Source organism: Manis javanica, chromosome 4, assembly GCF_040802235.1.
Source record: "Manis javanica isolate MJ-LG chromosome 4, MJ_LKY, whole genome shotgun sequence".
In the NCBI taxonomy this organism is placed as follows: Eukaryota; Metazoa; Chordata; class Mammalia; order Pholidota; family Manidae; genus Manis; species Manis javanica.
The window spans coordinates 155,641,507-155,662,113 of NC_133159.1; the positions used below are offsets into that span (position 1 = coordinate 155,641,507).

The 20,607-nt window shown below is 36.0% G+C and overlaps 1 protein-coding gene across 6 annotated transcripts in view; it reads left to right on the forward strand.

Annotated features, from left to right (window-relative positions):
- Window positions 1–20,607, forward strand: part of SPAG9 (sperm associated antigen 9) — a 163,842-nt gene that overhangs the window by 125,570 nt on the left and 17,665 nt on the right. For all 6 annotated transcript variants that reach the window (XM_036999026.2, XM_036999029.2, XM_073235428.1 and 3 more), the window contains 14 exons: window positions 362–413; window positions 2,372–2,502; window positions 4,124–4,180; window positions 5,193–5,366; window positions 6,449–6,578; window positions 9,696–9,785; window positions 10,039–10,206; window positions 10,664–10,835; window positions 12,080–12,298; window positions 12,557–12,752; window positions 14,045–14,170; window positions 15,421–15,501; window positions 16,181–16,248; window positions 18,332–18,480. In XM_036999026.2, the coding sequence (XP_036854921.1) occupies window positions 362–413; window positions 2,372–2,502; window positions 4,124–4,180; window positions 5,193–5,366; window positions 6,449–6,578; window positions 9,696–9,785; window positions 10,039–10,206; window positions 10,664–10,835; window positions 12,080–12,298; window positions 12,557–12,752; window positions 14,045–14,170; window positions 15,421–15,501; window positions 16,181–16,248; window positions 18,332–18,480 (1,813 nt within the window). The remainder of the gene's footprint in view (window positions 1–361; window positions 414–2,371; window positions 2,503–4,123; window positions 4,181–5,192; window positions 5,367–6,448; window positions 6,579–9,695; window positions 9,786–10,038; window positions 10,207–10,663; window positions 10,836–12,079; window positions 12,299–12,556; window positions 12,753–14,044; window positions 14,171–15,420; window positions 15,502–16,180; window positions 16,249–18,331; window positions 18,481–20,607) is intronic.

Below are 20,607 nucleotides of genomic sequence, written 5' to 3' on the forward strand. Positions count from 1 at the left end.
AGAGCTGCCCGGGATAGGGTGCAGTGCCTGAACACTTGCCCCTGCTGTGAGCACACCGTTCCACTTACCCAGTATAAGGTTTTGTGTCTGTCATGGTGTGAAAAAAGTTAGAAGAAATATTCAAATATTGCTAATCAGAAAATTAGAAATGTTATTTTCCTTTGCCCAGCTTCTTTAAATCCTTTTTTTCTGATAACAGTGCTATGATAATGTTCCCTTAAATGAGGGCAATGAAATACCCTGTTTGGGGAAAGAAAAACAGCCATTTAATGGTGGCTAAAAGTTTTGACCTACTCTTTCATTCTTTGAAAAAATGAACTCAACTCAAATAACATGTTTTGTTTTGTTTTTTCTCCACTAGAGCTCGTGCAGAAGCTGAAGATGCAAGGCAAAAAGCAAAAGATGATGATGATGTAGGTTTATAATTTGGACCTTTTTTCTTGCCACCTTTGTTATTTTTGGAAAGTCTTGCTAATTAAGCTTTGGATATAGCATTGTAAAGGTAAAGCCAGAAGACATGTTTAGGGTCACGAATAGGATAGCTCCCATTCCCACATGGTGCTGAGTTCTGTAGCTGCATGTAGTGTGCACAGCCGTGGCTCTGCTGTGACCCGTGTTGGTGCATTCAAGCTTGAGGACCAGCTGGGATATTAGGGTTTTTTTTGTTGGTGGTGTTTGTTCTGTTTCACCTTTTGACATAGAAATGTGAAAGCTTAATAATAAAAAGTTGTTTAAATAATAAGAGTTGTACTAAACATAAAAAGATGAAGCGTACAACTTTAGTCCTAAAAAGTTAGCTCATATTTTTGTCGACATACATAAATAAAAATGAATAACTATAAGCTTCTTGCCAGTATAATTAGCAGGCTAGTAATTTTGTTGGTAGCTAGATGATCATTCCTGTAATGTATGTTTGCTGGTCAAGCATCAGACTTGAGATATGTGGGTGTCTTGCACAGAATGAACATTTGGTGCCCCTTCAATCTCTTGTTTGTTTTCATTTTATGTAATATTTTTTGATACATACAAAAAATATATGTAACCTATGTAAGTCATGAAACTTAATACAATAACATTATGAATCCACCACCTCACCTAAGAAGTAAAACTTTCTCAAACACTGAAGCTAACCTGTGCTCCTGCCCTCTAGAAGAAAGTATCCTTTATACTGTAGTTAGTCTTGTAGACTTGGTTCTTTTACTTAGTGTTATATTTTTGAGATTTACCTGTATAGAGTAAAGAGCTGTAGTTATAGAGTATAGAGCTTTAGTTCCTTCATATTCACTGCTTTATAGTCCATTATAAGAATATACTGTAATTGGCTGCTCCTTCTCTCTGTGGGCAGCCATTTTCTCTTTCAGATAATAAAATCTCTAAAAAAAAAAGAATATACTATAATTAATGTATTTGCTTTCCTATTAATGAATATTTAGGTTGTTCCCAGCATTTTACTATCACAACAGTGCTGTTATAAACAGCATTACAAGTCTCCTGGTTTTTCCAGGGTACACATCTGGCAGTGAGATTGCTGTGTTGGAGACTCAAAGTCCTTTAGTCATTTGACTTACATTTAAAGGAGAAGCTAAGTTCTGTGACAGGAGGACAATGGAGATTGCTAAAGGCTAAACTCAGCCTCTTTCTTGCTGTCCAGTACCTTTCAGCTTTAATCCAAGTTGTGTATGCTCCATTCAGCAAAACAAAAGCCCTACAGTTAAACAACCTTCCTCCTCAGAAGAGCACTTAAAATTATAGTAGAAGGAAATTACAGCACATGCCCCTTTGGGGTCTTACCATACTCACATCCCTTTTCTTCCTAAGGAAATTCTGGTCAATACAGTTGTCTTCGTCTTGTATTTCTATTGGTGTTTTCGTGACCCTTGAATTTGGGTACTTTGGTAACTAGCCAATAAGTTTGCACTTTATGCTGGTGGTGGGTAAGATTGGTAGTTTCAGATAAATGAACCTTTTTGGAAACTACTAATAATTAGTTTCTGAATAACTAACATATGTTATAGAATGTGAATTTTAAATAATGTTAGAGCAACATTTCCAAGTGAGTATATTAAATCTTTATAGATAATAGTTAACATTTTTAGTTTTAGTTCAAAATTTGTACTACTTATATTTCTTTTACAATATGTTACAATATCTGTATATTCAGAAATTAAACTGTCTACCTCTTTTTAGTCATAAGTAATCACTGTATCTCTATTGATTTTTTTTTTTTGTAAGACCATTTTTCTTTAAATGATCCATTCATTAGATTGGAAGTTACGGAATGTTTAAATTTTAAAGATTTTGCTCACGTCTAATACGAAACCAAAACAGACAGGGGCTCCCAGACTGATCTCTACTCTTCTTTTCACTGTAGAGTGATATTCCCACAGCCCAGAGGAAGCGGTTTACTAGAGTAGAAATGGCCCGTGTTCTAATGGAGAGAAACCAATATAAAGAGAGATTGATGGAGCTTCAGGAAGCTGTTCGATGGACAGAGATGATTCGGTTTGTATGAGAAATACCTTTGATGTTTTTCTAGTATTGATTCCTACGTTTGAATATTATTTCTTCATTTAAAACTAGAGTCCTGTCTTCGGGGTCCAAGTCACTTGCTCTGTTTACTACGAGAGACTTTCTAAAGTAACAATAGGAATCAATAACAGAATGTGATGGAAGCACGGGGTGCCTTTGGGGAGTACAGGCTCCTGAAGAATGTTCCTATGACCTGCAAAGGCATGTTGTCATTTAGGAAAGACGGTCATCTTTCAAAAGAACATAGAAGTTGACAATACTAGTACAATAATATCATGAAAAGATAAAAATGTCACACTCCACATAGGAAACTAAATTATTTTTACTCAGTGTCTTCCTGTAAAACACCCTTGCCTCTTCGTATGTTCCCCCACTTTGATGCACCGTCCATTGACATCTTTGTCTTGGATCTTAAGTCTCGTCTAATGCTGCCATCTAACGGCCATATTATCAGTATCAGTAGTCCTTTAATAAAGAGCTCATGAAAAGTTTGTAAATTAGTTGTCCCTTAATTTGTCCATATTTTTGAGTTTGGGTTGTCACATCAGATTTACCAATAACGGTACGCACTGACACACTGTTTTAAAGTTTATGAACACTTTTTTTTAACTTTCAGCTTTTACTTCCTCATGATCACATCATTTATTTAATAATTTATATATCCTTTACCAAAGTCACACTAGAACAAAGTGTTTTGTGTAGCACATTTATTATCTGCTAAAATTGTAATTGTTTATAGCTGCTAAAAAGGAGAGAGATGAGTATTCTAACCCTCATTTGCTGGACAAAGAAATGAATGTACTACAACGTGTGTCCTTAACTCCAGCATTTAATGGATGTTAAATAATGAATAAATATTTTAAAAACTGAGGCATATAGGGAGGCTCCACTTTTCAATGCTATTTTTAATTCTAGTAGCCAAGTGAAAAGATATGGTAACTTATTTTTAGCATTTTCATTGAATTAGAGATGTTTTAAATTCCGTTCTCAAAAAAAAAGAAATGAATAGTGGGGTCTGATAGTGATGGCAGAGTCCTTACCTATTAAATCATCTGGGAGTGCCTTATTTTCTGCGGTTTTGTTGAATTGTCTTTCCGTCTAGTTTATCCCCTTCCCTCGTCTTCTTTTCAGTGATAGAAAAGTTTTAGTCTTCTGAAAAATGACCCATCAGAACAGTAAAGTTACAAGCTATTTTTTCAAAGCTGAGAGCATAAGACTAGAGATCTTTATGTAAAGAAAGGGATTTACAAAGTAGTAATACTTTGATAAAAGAGGGAATTGGAGGATATCTCTTTAACAAAACCTTTTAAATACTAACATTTGGACACACTGGGCATTTGTCTAGCACAAATAACTTTCTTGTCTGAGTAGACTGAACTGTTTGAGGGAGGGATGGTGTTTACCTTACTTGTATTAGCCTTGGCAGACTGACTGACACATGGTAGGTCAAAGTCACTATTTACTAAACTTAATTGTTGGTTCTCTGTGTAGCCCATGAAGTTCTTGGGTCCCTTATTCTTCACATAGAAAGCTAGAACACCTCAATGATAACACATGTTTTTCTTTCTTCCTTTTTTTCTCTTTTTTAATGTAGAGCATCAAGAGAAAATCCAGCCATGCAGGAAAAAAAAAGGTCAAGCATTTGGCAGTTGTAAGTATCTAAAAACACACAAAGACATTATACAGTACTTTGGCCCAAGAAGAATACAGTCAAAATTTATTTTCAAGAACGATTTTATGTGTTCTTTCTTATTTCTTTTTAAAATTTGGGGTGTAAAGCTAAACTGAACTTTTTCTTTTTGATATGTAGTATGCCAGCTCGGTAAGGCTGTCCTTAACAACAAATATGCTGTCGTAAGCTGCATCATGTTGGCTATGCATTTAATGGAATCCTCTTCCAAATTAAATAAAATAATGGGAAATATTCAGAATTGATAATTACCTGAATTCCCATTAAATAAATTATTGATTCACTGGTTGTGTGATTGTGTACAAAGTGAAATTTAGTGTTTGTGGAGTTTGAGTAGTGTGTGTTTGTTTTTTGGACTTGAATTATGTTTGTGCTACAAATACTGTGTTTTTACTGTACTTAAAACTTAACCTTTTTTGGTAAATCTGCTGTTTAATAGAAGTGCTGTTTTTAAGTGGATGTGAAAGCAATTACTTAAATTGAACTTAATAACAAAATGTGTAAGGTGTATATTAAAATGATAATACATGTTCTAGTAGTTTATTATAACTATTTTTAGAACGGGTATACCAAGCTTCTGTTCAAATCCTGCAGCCATAACCTTGCTGTTTAACAGCTGCTCCTAGGTTGCACCAAGTAGGAGCTAGCTAAAGAAAGCATCTTATTTCTTCATTAAGAGAGTTTCCCTGTACTTAAGAGTTTCTTCCTTTCATTATGTGAATTGCAAATTAAAGAACAGGGATCTGTCATTCTAAGCAATTGTTTCTTTTTCCTGAATGTCTGAGTTTGGCTATGAGTTATTGCTAAGGCACTAACTACAGAATATTTTTCTGCCAGTTTCTAACTCATTGCCTTGTAAAAATTTTTCTGCCAGTTTCTAACTCATTCGTTGCCTTGTAAAACCACTCTGGGATTTATGGAAAACTATGGATTGTACTTCACAGTGCATGTAAAGTACTTTTATTTATTTTAGTTTTAGCCGACTTTTCAGCTCTTCAAGTAATACTGCTAAGAAGCCTGAACCACCTGTTAACTTGAAGTACAATGCACCCACTTCTCATGTGACTCCTTCTGTCAAGAAAAGAAGCAGCACCTTATCTCAGCTCCCTGGAGATAAGTCCAAAGCCTTTGATTTCCTTAGTGAAGAGTGAGTATTTTCCAAACAAGTGTTCATGCCCTAAATAAATTAACAGTTCAGAATATTCTTGCCCCTTAAGAGATCAGCTATCAGGGTTCAGATAAGACTATAAAAAAACTATTTCTGTAACTTGGCTACCTTTAAGTAAATTACTTGTAGTCAACACCTTTTATGAAAATTACATTTCACACTTTCATAAAGAAAAAGAATTTAGAAAAAACACAAATGTCTCCTTTTTACTGGTATGATAACATTGATAAATATTAATAGATATGGCCTATATAAGCCTTTACCCTAAATGTTTGAACATTCCGTTTGGTATCAGAAGGACTTGGTTTTCCATCCTGACTCTGCTAAATTCTTCTATGAATTTGGGCAAGTTAACCTCGCAGAGTCCCAGTTTCTCTCCCTGTAAAAGGAGTATGATAAACTATCTCAAAGATGTTGGGATTAAATTATATAGTGTCTACAAAGTATCTGACACGTAGGTAGATTTGTTAACTACAGTATACACACCAAGTCAGCTCACAAAAATTTAAGTAGCCCAAAGAAAAACATTAATTTCAGGATCATTTTCATAGTATTTTGCTCCATAGTCCTAAAGTTCACCAAGTTAGCTTGACTCTTCATCTTGAGAAACATGTTAGTGGGATCCTAAATTTAACCTGTATTATCTTCCTAAGAAATATTGATTTATTGATTTTAGTCACTTCTAGCATATTCCCTGGCATTAGAAAATTCTCAGTAAATATTTGACTGGAATGAATAAAAAAAGAAGGAATCAAAAATACTTAAGAATTGTGCCCTTTCTATGGCCGAAATCTGAAACCTGATAGAAATTTGATGGCTGATGATTCAACATACTATAACTGAGTGCTTGCTAGTCTTTTAAAGCTTAGACATCAAATTCAATGCACAACTTTTTTAAAAGACTAACTTTAGTATAATACTTTTTAAGGAAGAATTTTAGCCTGAAGTAAACCACTCTGAAATCATGTAATTTCTTGTTACTTTTGCTATTTTAGAGGGAGGGGGAAATAAGCAGTTGTTCTATTCACTTAACTTAAAAAGGAAATTTGTTTTCCTTTTAGAACTGAAGCTAGTTTAGCCTCACGCAGAGAACAAAAAAGAGAACAGTATCGTCAGGTGAAGGCACATGTTCAGAAGGAAGATGGTAGAGTGCAGGCTTTTGGCTGGAGTCTGCCTCAGAAGTACAAACAGGTAATGAGACTGTGGTAAGAGCATCTACTGAGAAATGCCCAGGGAGAGGACTCTGCATGGGCATGAAGGAGTCAGACACACACCCAAAACCTGCTTGGTTCAAGAGGCATGGACTTGGCACACACTTAAGAAAAGTATTGAGGGTAGTGATTTTCAGACTGTTGTTAGAGCCCGAAAGCTCAAAAGAAATGCCTCTGAGCCTGGGAGGAGGGAAGAGGGGTCAACAGGAGGTGGCCGAGTGCATGAAATGTGAGGTATCCTGATTGTTTGTTTCTTGCGTTTCTGTCTTGTTTTGTTTGTATTGAGGTATAACTGACATACAACATTACATTCATTTCACATGTAAACATAATGATTCAATATTTGTATATATTGTGCAATGATCATAAGTCTATGATCGTTTGGTTCCATTGGTCACCATACATAGTTACAGAATGGTTCCTTTTTCTTGTGATGAGAGCTTCTAAGGTCTCTGTGCAGCACAGTGTTACTAACTATAGTTACGCTATATGTATGCGATATCCCCAGTGCTATATGCGATATCCCCAATGACTTATTTCTTGTTAACTGGAAGTTTGAACTTTTTGGCTCCCTTCACCACCACCACCACCCTGCTGGAAGCCAGTCTGTTCTCTGTATCTTTTAGTTTGTTTGTTTGGTTTTTTTTTAAGATTCAATATGTGAGATCAATACTGTATTTGTCTTTCTCTGTCCAACTTATTTCACCTAGCATAATGTCATCAAGGCCCATCAATGTCACAGATAGCAAGATTTTATTCTTTTTTATGGCTGAATAATATTCCATTCTTTATATATACATTTCCTTTATCTGTTCATCCATCAATGGACACTTAGGTTGTTCCTATTTTTTGGCTATTGTAAATAATACAGTGAACATGGGAGTGTAGATATCTTTTTGAATTAGTGTCTTCATTTTTTTCTGATAAATACTCAGAAGTGGAATTACTGAATCATATAGTTCAATTTTTTTATTTCTTAAGGAAAACCTCTACTGTTGTCCATAGTGGCTATACCAATTTACATTCCCACTTAACAGTACATGATGGTTCACTTTTCTCCACATCCTGACCAACCCTTGTTATTTTTTATCTTTCTGATAATAGCATTCTTCCAAGTGTGAGGTGATAACTCAGGTTTTGTTTTGTTTTTTTTGTAGATAATTATTTTTTATTGAAGGGTAGTTGACACACAGTATTACATTAGTTTCAGGTGTACAACACAGTGATTCAACATTTATATACATTATAATTCTAGCTACCAGCTATCATCATACAAAGTTGTTACAATATTTTTACTATATTCCTTATGCTTTACATTTCATCCCAGTTACTTATTTATTTTACAACTGGAAGTCTGTACTTTTTTTTTTTTTTTTTTGAGAGGGCATCTCTCATATTTATTGATCAAATGGTTGTTAACAACAATAAAATTCTGTATAGGGGAGTTAATGCTCAATGCACAATCATTAATCCACCCCAAGCCTAATTTTCATCAGTCTCCAATCTTCTGAAGCATAACAAACAAGTTCTTACATGGAGAACAAATTCTTACATAGTGACTAAGTTACATGGTGAACAGTACAAGGGCAGTCATCACAGAAACTTTCAGTTTTGATCATGCATTATGAACTATAAACAATCAGTTCAAATATGAATAATCGTTTGATTTTTATACTTGATTTATATGTGGATACCACATTTCTCTCTTTATTATTATTATTTTTAATAAAATGCTGAAGTGGTAGGTAGATGCAAGATAAAGGTAGAAAACATAGTTTAGTGTTGTAAGAGAGCAAATGTAGATGATCAGGTGTGTGCCTGTAGACTATGTGTTAATCCCAGCTAGACAGGGGCAATAAAACATCCACGGATGCAGAAGATTTCTCTCAGAACAGGGGGGATGAGGTTCTAAGCCTCACCTCTGATAACTCAGGTTTTGATTTGCATTTCCATAATGATTAGTGATGTTGAGCATCTTTTCAATGGCCTGTTGGCCATCTGTATTGCTCCTTTGGAAAAACATCTATTCAGATCCCCTGCCCATTTTTTTTGTTGTTGTTGAGGATTTGGGGTTTGTTTGTTTGTTTGTTTGTTTGTTTGTTTTTGGGTATCATTAATCTACAGTTACAGAAAGAACATCATGTTTACAAGGTTCCCCCCTTCACCAAGTCCCCCCCACATACCCCTTCACAGTCACTGTCCATCTGCATAGTAAGATGCTGTAAAGTCACTACTTGTCTTCTCTGTGTTGCCCAGCCCTCCCCGTGTCCCCCACGCACTATACATGCTAATTGTAATGCCCTCTTTCTTTTTCCCCGCCCTTATCCCTCCCTTCCCACCCATTGTCCCCAGTCCCTTTCCCTTTGGTAACTATTAGTCCATTCTTGGGTTCTGTGATTCTGCTGCTGTTTTGTTCCTTCAGTTTTCCTGTGTTCTTATACTCCACATATGAGTGAAATTATTTGGTATTTCTCTTTCTCCGCTTGGCTTATTTCACTGAGCATAATACCCTCTCATTGTGGCTTTAATTTGCATTTCTCTGATGACTAGTGATGTGGAGCATCTTTTCATGTGCCTGTTGGCCATCTGGATTTCTTCTTTAGAGACTGTCTGTTCAGCTCCTCTCCCCATTTTTTAAGCACATTTTTTTTTTTTGCTGTTGAGTTGTATGAGTATCTTGCCCTGCTTTAATATTTGAAGATTTCTTTTTTTTTTAAATGGCATCTGTTGTTTGAAAGTTGTAGGAAGCCTTCGTTGTGGAGCCTTTTAAATCATTGACTTAAAATTCAGTTCAGGTTGTCAGGAACTTTACCTGTCTATTCCGTATTCCCTACCCCTAAAAGACTCAGCACCTGCACATACACACACACATGCACATCAATTGGTGTGTCTTCTGGGCTGCCATAGTATCTTGTATATTTTCTCTAATTGCCACTGTATTTTCTGCTTATTTTACAAATATTAATGACAAAATTAACTTGAACTTGATTTCAGAGAAAATATGTAATACACGTGCTTGCTTATGTCTCAGTGGTGCTGTAAGTTACCTTTTGATGAGGCTTACCAATGCCTTTTTCCCTCCCCTCCCAATTTTTAGGTAACCAATGGCCAAGGAGAAAATAAGATGAAAAACTTACCTGTGCCTGTCTATCTCAGACCTCTAGATGAAAAAGATACATCAATGAAAGTAAGTTAATTTTGAAATTAAAAATATTTCATGAGCTCTGGGTAGATTTTTTTTCTAAAGCTAAAAATGTTTCAGTTCTATTTCTGTGGGTGAGGTTATCCATTCCTTTTCAGTTTTAGACTAGGATGCTCTGAATATGTGATTTTTTTAAGAAATGTGAAAAGCTCTAAAAAAAATGTGAAAAGTTCTAAATATTTTTAGAGAGAAAGCAAGTTAATAATACTTATTCTTTTTTTTCTTCTTAAACAAAAAGCTGTGGTGTGCTGTTGGAGTCAATTTATCAGGTGGGAAGACCAGAGACGGCGGTTCTGTTGTTGGTGCGAGTGTGTTTTACAAGGATGTTGCTGGTTTGGACACAGAAGGCAGTAAGCAGCGAAGTGCATCTCAGAGTAGTTTGGATAAGTTAGATCAGGAACTTAAGGTAAGTGTGTGCATTGACATTTGACTTCCTGGTTTCTGAGACTATTAGTTTAGCTCTTTGATCCAAAACTTACTTCTGGGGCCAACTTATGATCTGGACTATTAGGCCCTAGCTTACACTTTAACCCTCTCTCTTTTTTAGAATCAATTTTACTAAGGTATAGTTCATATACAATAAGGTATACCCTTGAAATGGGCATGGTTCAGCGTTTTGACAAACATATACACCTGTGTAACAACTAACACAAAGAAAGATACAGAATATTTTTATCACTGATCTGCCTTAACTGCTAGTTTTTAGTCTACTGAAGTTAATATTGAAAGGTAGTTGGGTTTTCAGCCCTCTAGATAATCTGTAAATAAACTTGACGTAGTATTGCCCTTTACCATAATAGCACAGCCTTACTGATGTTTACACACACATGCCACTGTAAACATTCATTCTGTTTTGCCTATAGGAACAACAGAAGGAGTTAAAAAATCAAGAAGAATTATCCAGTCTAGTCTGGATTTGTACCAGCACTCACTCAGCTACGAAAGTTATTATTATTGATGCTATTCAACCAGGCAATATCCTAGACAGTTTCACTGTTTGCAACTCCCATGTTTTGTGTATAGCAAGTATACCAGGTAAGAGTGAGCCATGCCTTTCTCTTCCCACCTCCTTACTGACAGGATCTGATTTAGTTACAGGAAATATAGTTATGCCTTGTTCTCATGGAATTTATGTTCTAGTTGGGGAAGATAAAAAATAAACTGAAATAAATGACTAAATAAGATATTTTCAGATACCATGAATAAGACAAAATAAAGGTAACAGGACATGACTCGGAGGCAGAGGGCAAGGGGGCTATTTAGACTGATTACTGAGAGAAGGCCTTCTAAAGTTCTGGACTAAATGTTACATGATGTTAAAACATTGGTGTGAAATATAAAGAGGTTCATGATAAATCTATACAATGGACTGTTATTCAGTCATAAAAAGGAATGAAATTCTGATGTACAGGTACAACATGGATTGACTTTGAAAGCATTATGCTAAGTAAAATAGCCCAGACAAGAGGGACAAATACTGTATGTTTCACATTATATGAGGTGTCTTGACTATGCAAATTCATAAATACAGAAGTAGATCAGAGATTACCAGGGATGGGGCGGGGAGCCCTTGGTGAACAGGGTGTTGTTTAATGCATACAGATTTTTCTTAGGTGATAGTTGCGATGGTTGCACAATTTTGTGAAAGTAATTAATGCCACTGAATTGTATGTTTAAAAATGGTTGAAGTGGCGGATTTTAGTTACATGTATGTATATATGTACATAAAAGGTAAGTATATTTTACTACAGCAAAAATTTTTATTGTGATATAAATTCAGATTATTATAAATAAAAGTGAAGAGATTTATCTTTATATTGTAAATGCTTAGTTTTTAAATGTCTTATGGCACTTAATACCTTAAGGCATTATATACATCTAGGGTGATTAATCTTGAATAGTGGTGGAAGACCGTATTTCAAATAGTGACCTTGAAATATAAAAGAATTTTTTTGCCATCTTGTCAGATATATTTAGACTTCATTGTTTTTAACCTCACTAAGTGGCTGCTGAGGCACTCATTAAAAACAAGTATCATTTCTGTTATTTTCATGTTTATTTGTGCTTGTATTAATACAAGTATTACCTTAATTTCTAAAGCTTCTTCCTCATTTTGTGAAAATTAGTTTATATAAAATTTAAACTTACTGTCTTGGCAGTATATTTGAATAGCTGTTTGTCTCATCTGCACACTCTAAAGCTTACAGTTGTCTTAATGGAAAAAATGCTATGTGTAGGAGTTTCGTTGGCTATTAAAAGAAGGTTTATCTTGTTTTCAGGAGCACGAGAAACAGACTACCCCGCAGGAGAAGAGCTTTCAGAATCTGGACAGGTAGACAAAGCATCCTTATGTGGAAGCATGACAAGCAATAGCTCCACAGAGACAGACAGCCTGCTGGGGGGCATCACGGTGGTTGGTTGTTCTGCAGAAGGTGTGACAGCAGCTGCCACTTCGCCCAGTACCAACGGTACCTCTCCAGTGATGGAAAAACCACCAGGTACATCTATCTTCTTTCAAAACCACCTGTATATAGAGTCTGAACCAATCCCAGATGAACTTAATTTAGATCTTAATGAAAGAGCTTGAAAGGTGATGCTGTGATGACTGTTATATGAAGTCAGGAACTCTCAATTTCATGATACAGTGTAGAGAAGGAAAGGGTAGGTGGAGTGGAATTCCATGTTGGGGGTTTGTATGGGGAAATTATTAGAAGAAAAGCTCAATCTCAGAATAGTATGTTTTATTTCTTTTGTAGAGAAGGAAGCAGAAAGTAGTGAGGTTGATGAAAATGTTCCAACAGCAGAAGAAGCAACTGAAGCCACGGAAGGCAACGCAGGGTCTGCTGAAGACACTGTGGACACCTCCCAAACCGGCGTGTACACCGAGCATGTCTTTACAGATCCTCTGGGAGTTCAGATCCCAGAAGACCTCTCACCAGTGTATCAGACAAGGTATACAAATGGGTAAACAACTTAGGAAACTAGATAAGTGCACATGCAAAAGGAACTAAAATAATCTCAAGCAGCCACAATTATTCCCATTAATTGGCATTGTTGTGACCAACTTAGATATTATTACTTATTCCCACTATATCTTTATCTATTCTTCTACTGCATTCTCTCACAGTATATTTTTTTCTATTTATCCTCTTTTCCTTCCAACTTGAAAAAATCTTGCCTATAAAGTATATTAGCCAAAATCTTCCTGGTCATTTTCTCCTCCAGTATGATTAAAAAAGAAATTGTGCTCAACTGCCTTCTACTCTATTAATAACCCTTTGCCATTAAATCCCCACCCCTACTGTCACTCCCACTCTAGTTATTAGCAAAATAGGTTGTTTAAGTTTCACATGTGGGCTTGAATGATCTTTCTGAGTTTAGTTTTCCAGAAAACATTTTGCTAGAAAATAATTTGTTTTAGGCTCTTCTTTTAACACTTAAAAAGTTATTTAGTCTAGGCTCATTTGATGAATTTTTAAGTTTTCTTTCTTGCCTTCTCTAGGCCTTTGAGAAACCTGATGGAGGTCTATCTAAAATCTAAACTGGATTTTTTTTGTGTGTAATTTAATATTCTTCTTAGCGTATAGAGCAACCAAGTGTTTATTAACATTTAATTGTTAATTTAAGAATAAAGTCATCTTTTTAAATTGTATCTGTGTAGAGTCTGAGCCTATCCCAGATGCTTCATTATGGGCTTAATTTAGATCTTAAACTAACAAGGACGAAAGAGCTTGGAAGAAAATGCTGTTCCTTTGTCTCTTGAATTTGATAGCCCAGTTACATCTTCTGTGAAATGTGCTCTGACAGTCAAAAAGAAAGAAGGTTTTTGGGGTAGAATACAAGTGTGTTTCAGCATACCAATTTATTTCAGAAAATTCTTTATACTTCACCCTCCTTTGTATGTGTATCTGGTTTTAAAAGAAAGCATCCCTTGCTCTTCCCCCAGAAGAAATTCATAAAACTCAAAATAACTGTAAGAGGGAGCCATGATTATAGTCTGGGTATTAACTGCTGTATTTTATTACCATGTGTTAACTCCCTTACTCTGCACCTCAGGCCTTGATTTACTGCTGGTATAATTGTTGAAATATTTAATGAAAGCATTTAACTTTGGCTTTTCTGGAATTTTAATGTTTGATTTTTTGTTGTTTTTATAACTGTAAACTAAAATATAGAAACATTCAATCCCTGAAAACTATAGGTAAGCATACTCAGCCTTTTTCCTTTTACCCTATCTTTCCCAGTAATGACTCAGATGTGTATAAAGATCAGATATCAGTATTGCCAAATGAACAAGACTTGGTAAGAGAAGAAGCCCAAAAAATGAGTAGCCTTTTACCAACTATGTGGCTTGGAGCTCAGAATGGCTGGTAGGTGCCAATTCATCTAATATTAGAGTATCTTTAGTATTTTGCTTTTGAAATCAGAAGATAAATAAGTAAAATGTGCTATATATGAATACAAACAAAAATTTTATATACTTACAAATTTTGAGTTTATGTTGCAATTACCTCATAAACTGGACTTGCATTGGTTCTCAATGGTAAACCATATGTTTCATTGTCACAGAATGTTCTCTTTATATGATGTTCCTGGAAGAAGAGATAAATAAAACTTGAAGTCTGTGTGATTCAGAAATAGAAGATCCTGAACAGCACAGAGAGAGAATTGTTGATGAATAGAAGGTTTATGTGGGCTAGAATGTGTTCAAGAAGTATGAGGGATTAAACTAATCTATTTGGCTGCAGGAAGGCCCAATTCTAAATAAAACTTTTTAGTAGAGTTACTAGGTAAACCAAGACAAATCAGTCTGAAAGCTTAGGAGACAATAACTATCATTACATGGTTTGTTCATTTTATAGTAGTGTGGGGAGTCTTAAAAAGTTGTGCTTTTCCAAAGGTTAAGCAGGGTGACTAGTACATCTTTTCTGTAGAGGGTCTGCTAGTACAAAATGAAAGGTTGGCAAACTTTTTCTATGAAGGGTCAGATAAGAAATATGTTAGGCTTTCTGGCTATATGGACTCTGTAGCAACTTCTCAACTCTGCTATTGTGGTCAGAAGCAGCCATTGCATTGACTATATTTGAGTAAATTAGTGTGGCTGGGTTCAAGTAAAACTTCATTTATGGATACTGAAGTTTGAATTTCATATAAATCTCACACATCATGAAATACTTTTTATTTTTTCCGCCGTCTAAAAATGTAAAGACCATTTTTAGCTTGCAGGCTAACACAGGTGGAGGGCTCTCAGTTTGGCCTGAGGGCCATAGTTTGCCACTCCTTGATGTAAACCACTCTGTCATCAGAAAGTCAGAGTTCAGTGTAGTGGAAAAGTAAAATAATTTTTAAAAAGGATTTTAGCCAAGAACTTTGAAGTCTGGGGTAACCTAAAACTGACTGTTCATGTATTATCTAGTTCTGGCTTTTCGTTCTTTCAATGTTTCTGCTTGCTTAAGCAGCTTTTTTCTCTGCCTCAGGCCTACCCTTACTCTCATTGTTATTTTTTTCCTAAGATGTTTATGTTTCTCTTTGCTTCTGAAGGAACTCCGTGGTCATTATTAGATATAAGCAGCGACGTGATGCTCTCTGTTCCTCACCAGTCTTGCTTTTGTTCTTGCAGTTTGTATGTCCATTCATCTGTAGCCCAGTGGCGGAAATGTCTCCATTCTATTAAACTGAAAGATTCGATTCTCAGTATTGTGTAAGTTTTATTTTAGAAATTCTCCCCCTTAGTATAAACTAGATTTTAAGACCTTTAAAGCCAACATGTACTTCATGACTACATCATTATCCACATTTTTTTAAACCCTTTAAGAAGAGTCTTAGAATTAAAGAAGCTGAATAAGGTTGAAACTCTAACTAGAAAGTAAAACAGAAAACTTTCCAGGTTGATTCTTCACCATACTATGAGTTCTATAATACTTCATGAAAGGACCAATTAATACGTATTAATTAATACTTGTTTCAGAATATTCTGTATACTTTTGTGAATATGTTGATTGGGACATTAACTCACTAGTCCTTTTTTATATTTTGACTATCATAAATCAGCTTGTTTCTTAAGCCCACAGAGCTCCTAGTTCTACTCAAGGTGTATGTCTGGTGTGTGGACATTTTTGTCAACAGTCTGTGATGTGAGGAGAAACATGGGCCAGAAAATGGAACAATTGATTTGCCACACAGGCTGTTTATTTAGATCAGCTGCCATTTTCATAGGAAGACTTTATCAGTGAAGGAAAGAGTATGCTCGTGTAGGTTCTGGTATAAGCTCCTCATCTATTATGATTGGCCCTCTGAGAATGTTTGAACTAGTTGAGTAGCATGTGGTCCCTTCTGTGTTCCCCAGTGGAGAGTTCTGAAATCCCTTTTCTTATTTGCAGACATGTGAAAGGAATTGTGTTAGTGGCCCTGGCTGATGGCACCCTTGCAATCTTTCACAGAGGAGTTGGTAAGTTGTTATAAATATATAACACGCACCAATTTGTTGGTTTGCAAAAGCATTTTCAAGCAGATCGGCTTCTTATGTTTAAAGAAATGATACTTGGTAGGAGAAAGAGTAAAGGTTCAAACTGAATACTAACAAAGTATGACATCAGTAAATATGTGAGTGACTGCCTGGAGGCATTCATTAGTGGTGTACCTCATTGAAAACACGTTTAGCATAATGAGCAAGTTTTATCACTTCATGGTACTCATAAAATATGATATGGAGGCATTTGTTTTTCCTTCATATACTTACTCAATTAGGAAGAATTTAGTGAGAGTATGGGTTTTTGTTTGTTTGTATAGTATTTTAAAAACAATTTCGGCATCCTTCCTTGGAGCCCCTCCTGGGTGGCCGGAGCTTTGTCTTTTCATTCATTAAAAGAGGTTTGCTGGTTGCTTTAAAAAAAAAAAACAATCTGCAAGCACTCACATATGGAAAGTTTTTAAAGAAATTTTTAATTAAGCAAGGTTCAATCATTTTCATGTCATGTCATGTTATTTTTATTTATTTATTTATTTTTATTCTTCCCCTCTAAAACTAATATTTTATCTACAGATAGGGAGGGCTGTGGTGGTATCAGAAAATCTGCTTTGAGTGAATTAAATTAAGGGAATTGAGCATGTACTAATAAAAAATGATTATTCATTTCCTACAAACTAGATTGGTCAGAGAAATATTCTATAAATGCAGGTACGCTGAATTCAGATCTTATTAGCAAGGCTTTTCATAAAGTCTCATACCCTTCTGGGTTTAAGAGAAATGTGGGATAGATGGTACTTAGGCACTTTTGTAATTTACTGACACCTAGAGATTACTGGTTAATGACTTTATGTCATCAGGGAGTAAGAAGCCTATGTTTTACCTTGTTCAGCCCTTTATGTACTTTATCTGAGTTTAATCCTCACAGCTTAGAAGGAAAGTTCTCTTGTCATCCTCATTTTATGAGTGAGGAAACTGGGGCACTCAGAGTGTTTTAGTTGCTTGTTCATGGCTCCTCAGCTAATAAATGGGAAAACCTAGAAAAAATGAACTAATAAATGTTTTTGTAAACTGAATCCAAAATTATATTGACAGAACAAAATACATTTAATAAGGATTAATGTGAAATCCTCCTTTTGGAATCAGAAGAGTAAGATGGAGGAGACATGTCTGAAGAGTGAGAATTACCTAAAGGCTGACTATAAACTCAATATGAGTTAGTTAGCATCCTAAGCCACATATAAATTAGTGTTCAGAATAGGGCCGGTGGTAACTGCTCTCCTCTGATAGTTAGACAGCACAATAAGTGAACATGAACACAGCAGAGTCAAGATGAAGACTCCATAAATTGTGATAATGTACAGAACGCATGCCAAGGATGCTTGGTTTTGAAAGAAGACAGGGTGGTAACAAGTGGGACTGGATTTATTCTGCTTGGGCAAAACGCCAGACTAATGGGCGATTACATACAAAGAGGCCGACTTTAGCTAGGTATAGGGTATATTTTTCAGATTTGCAGCTTTCTGAAAATGGCACAGCTGCTTTCTGGGGCAGTACATTTTCTTTCACTGAAATTGTTCAAGCAAAGTTACAACACAGTCTGCCATTGGTATGTCCTCGTTTGTATCTCTGTCATCACTAAAGTTATATTTTTAGTGCATAATTCCTGAAGTGTTAGCAATGAGTTGCCCTTCTACCCATGAAAATACATCAAAATGTAACTGAGTGAGGGAGATAACACTCAAAAAATAATCTAAAATTGATTCTAACTTGTAAAATATTATTATAAACAGGTAACCTATTACTGATTGATCACATCACTGCTGAGCATGGGGGTCCAGCAGATACTGAGTGGCAAACTGGACCGGATGACCTTTGAGGCTTCTTCCCCATCTTTGCAGTTTATAGAATAAGAGAACTCAGGCTCTGCAAATAAAAGATAAACTTCATGTTTTAGCATGCTTCATCAATAAATTTACTTATCACCCAAGTAGAATGTTTCTTGTGTTAAAATATAGTAAAAGGTGGTGTGCACTAACTAATAATCTATTTCTTTTTTGTAAAGATGGGCAGTGGGATTTGTCTAACTATCACCTGTTAGACCTTGGACGGCCTCATCATTCCATCCGGTGCATGACTGTGGTGCATGACAAAGTCTGGTGTGGTTATAGGAACAAAATCTATGTGGTTCAGCCAAAGGCCATGAAAATAGAGGCAAGTCAATCCATGTTTCCTGTACTTACAGAATTTTTATTATCTGAAGACTCTAAGACTACTTATTTTCAACTTCTTTAGAAATTGTTTTCTGAATCTCTTTGTTTTAGGGCACTTCAGTGATAATTGGATGACATCCTAGCTTTCTATGTTATTTCACCTCTCTTGCCACTTTTGACTATGGAAGGTGGGAAGTGGCTTTTTTTTAAAAGGAAGGAGGATTTACCCATGAATGTTTAATGTGTGCCTGCATATCCCTCAGTACACATGTGTATCATTTGAATACATGGTTCTTGATATTTTTTTTTTCCCCACGCAAGAGATTTTATTATCTGAAAGAGAAAATGGCTGCCCCCAGAGAGAGGGAGCAGCAGCTCATGGGTGAGGAAGGGCGTCTTTAAGGACTAAGGGTAGGGTGTGTTCTGCGTTGGTGTTGGATCTTAAGGGGTGGGGATCTTAGCGCACCAGAATTTGCCTTCATTCCCATCTTTTTCTTTTCTTAATTGGGCCTCTGGGGAACTGGGCGTAGAATCTCATTCTCTAGCTACTTCCTGCTGGAAGCGGGCACAGATTCTGGGGTTAGCGAGGCCATTGCTGTGGAGTTGGGGAAGGGCAGGCATCCTGAGATGATTCGTGATGTCATCTAGCTGGTTTCATTATTCTTCGTGAGGAGGCCCTGATAGCCCTGGAGGAATGACAAATTGAAGGCTGGTGTTGGGCGAGAAGACGAGCGACTGGAGAAATGGATGGTGAGCCCGTGGAGGAGGATCAGGCAGTGAGGGTTCCCAAAGCAGCTCAGGTTCCCCAGAACAACTCAGGAGACACAGGCCCACGCAGGAGATTTTATTATCTGAAAGAGGAAATGGCTGCCCCCAGAGAGAGGGAGCAGCCGGCTTTTGATATATTTAATTACACATGGGTTGTTTGGGAGGACTCCCGAGTCCCCAGTACCTAATGTGTGTTTGGGCAAATCCATGTATGTGTCATGGAGTGAGAAATAAGATTGCAGTGGGAATTTGTTGTAAAAACCTCTTTGCATTGCTTTCTTAAAAGTTTTGCCCAGTTAGCCAGAGACGGGTAAGATTCCTCAAGGGAGGAACAACCTAAGACAGGCACAGTCGCAGGGGGGCCATCAGGTGAGAATTTGGGGATCAACAGAGGTGAGGCTCAGAACCTCACCCCCCCTGCTTTGAGAGAAATCTTCTGCATCCGTGGATGTCTTGCTGCCCTTGTCTAGCCTGGATTAATACTTAGTCGATAGGCACACACCTGATCATCTGATCATCTATATTTGCCTTCTTACAGCACTAAACTATGTTTTCTACCTTTATCTTGCATCTACCTACCACTTCAGCATTTTATTAAAAATAAAAATAATAATAATAATAGGAGAAATGGGGGATCAACATATAAATCAAGTACAAAAATCAAATGAATATTCATATTTGACCTGATGGTTTATAGGTCATATTGCATGATCAAAACCGAAAGTTTCTGTGATGAATGCCCTTGTACTGTTCACCATGTAAGAATTTATTCACTCTGTAAGAATTCGTTCACCATGTAAGAACTTGTTCGTTATGCTTCAGAAGATTGGAGACTGACGAGAATTAGGGTTGAGATGGATTAATGATTGTACATTGAGCATTGACCCCCCTATACTGAATTTTATTGTTGTTAACAACCATTTGATCAATAAATATGAGAGATGCCCTCTCAAAAAAAAAAAAAAAAAAAAAAAAAAAAGTTTTGCCCAGTTTATAAATTCATTGTAAATGTTAAAAAAAAAAAAACCTATAGCAGGAAAATTTTAAGGTAAAAATTCTTCTCCCTTTATTTCAAATCCTTTTTCCTTCCTAGAAGTCCTACAGTTAACCATTGATGGTTTTTCCTCCGCAGATCTGTTCTTTACATGTAGAGATACCAACACACATACAACTGTGTAGGTTCCTTTTTGTTTAATTATAAATAGGATCTCATTTCATGCATTGCTCTACAACAGTGCAAAATTGTGAGATCAAATTCATTCTTTTTATTGAACACCGTTACATAGTATGGATACGTTAGTATTGCTTTCATAAGTCTATATTCTATATCCTATATAGTACTGAAATCCAGCATTCTTCA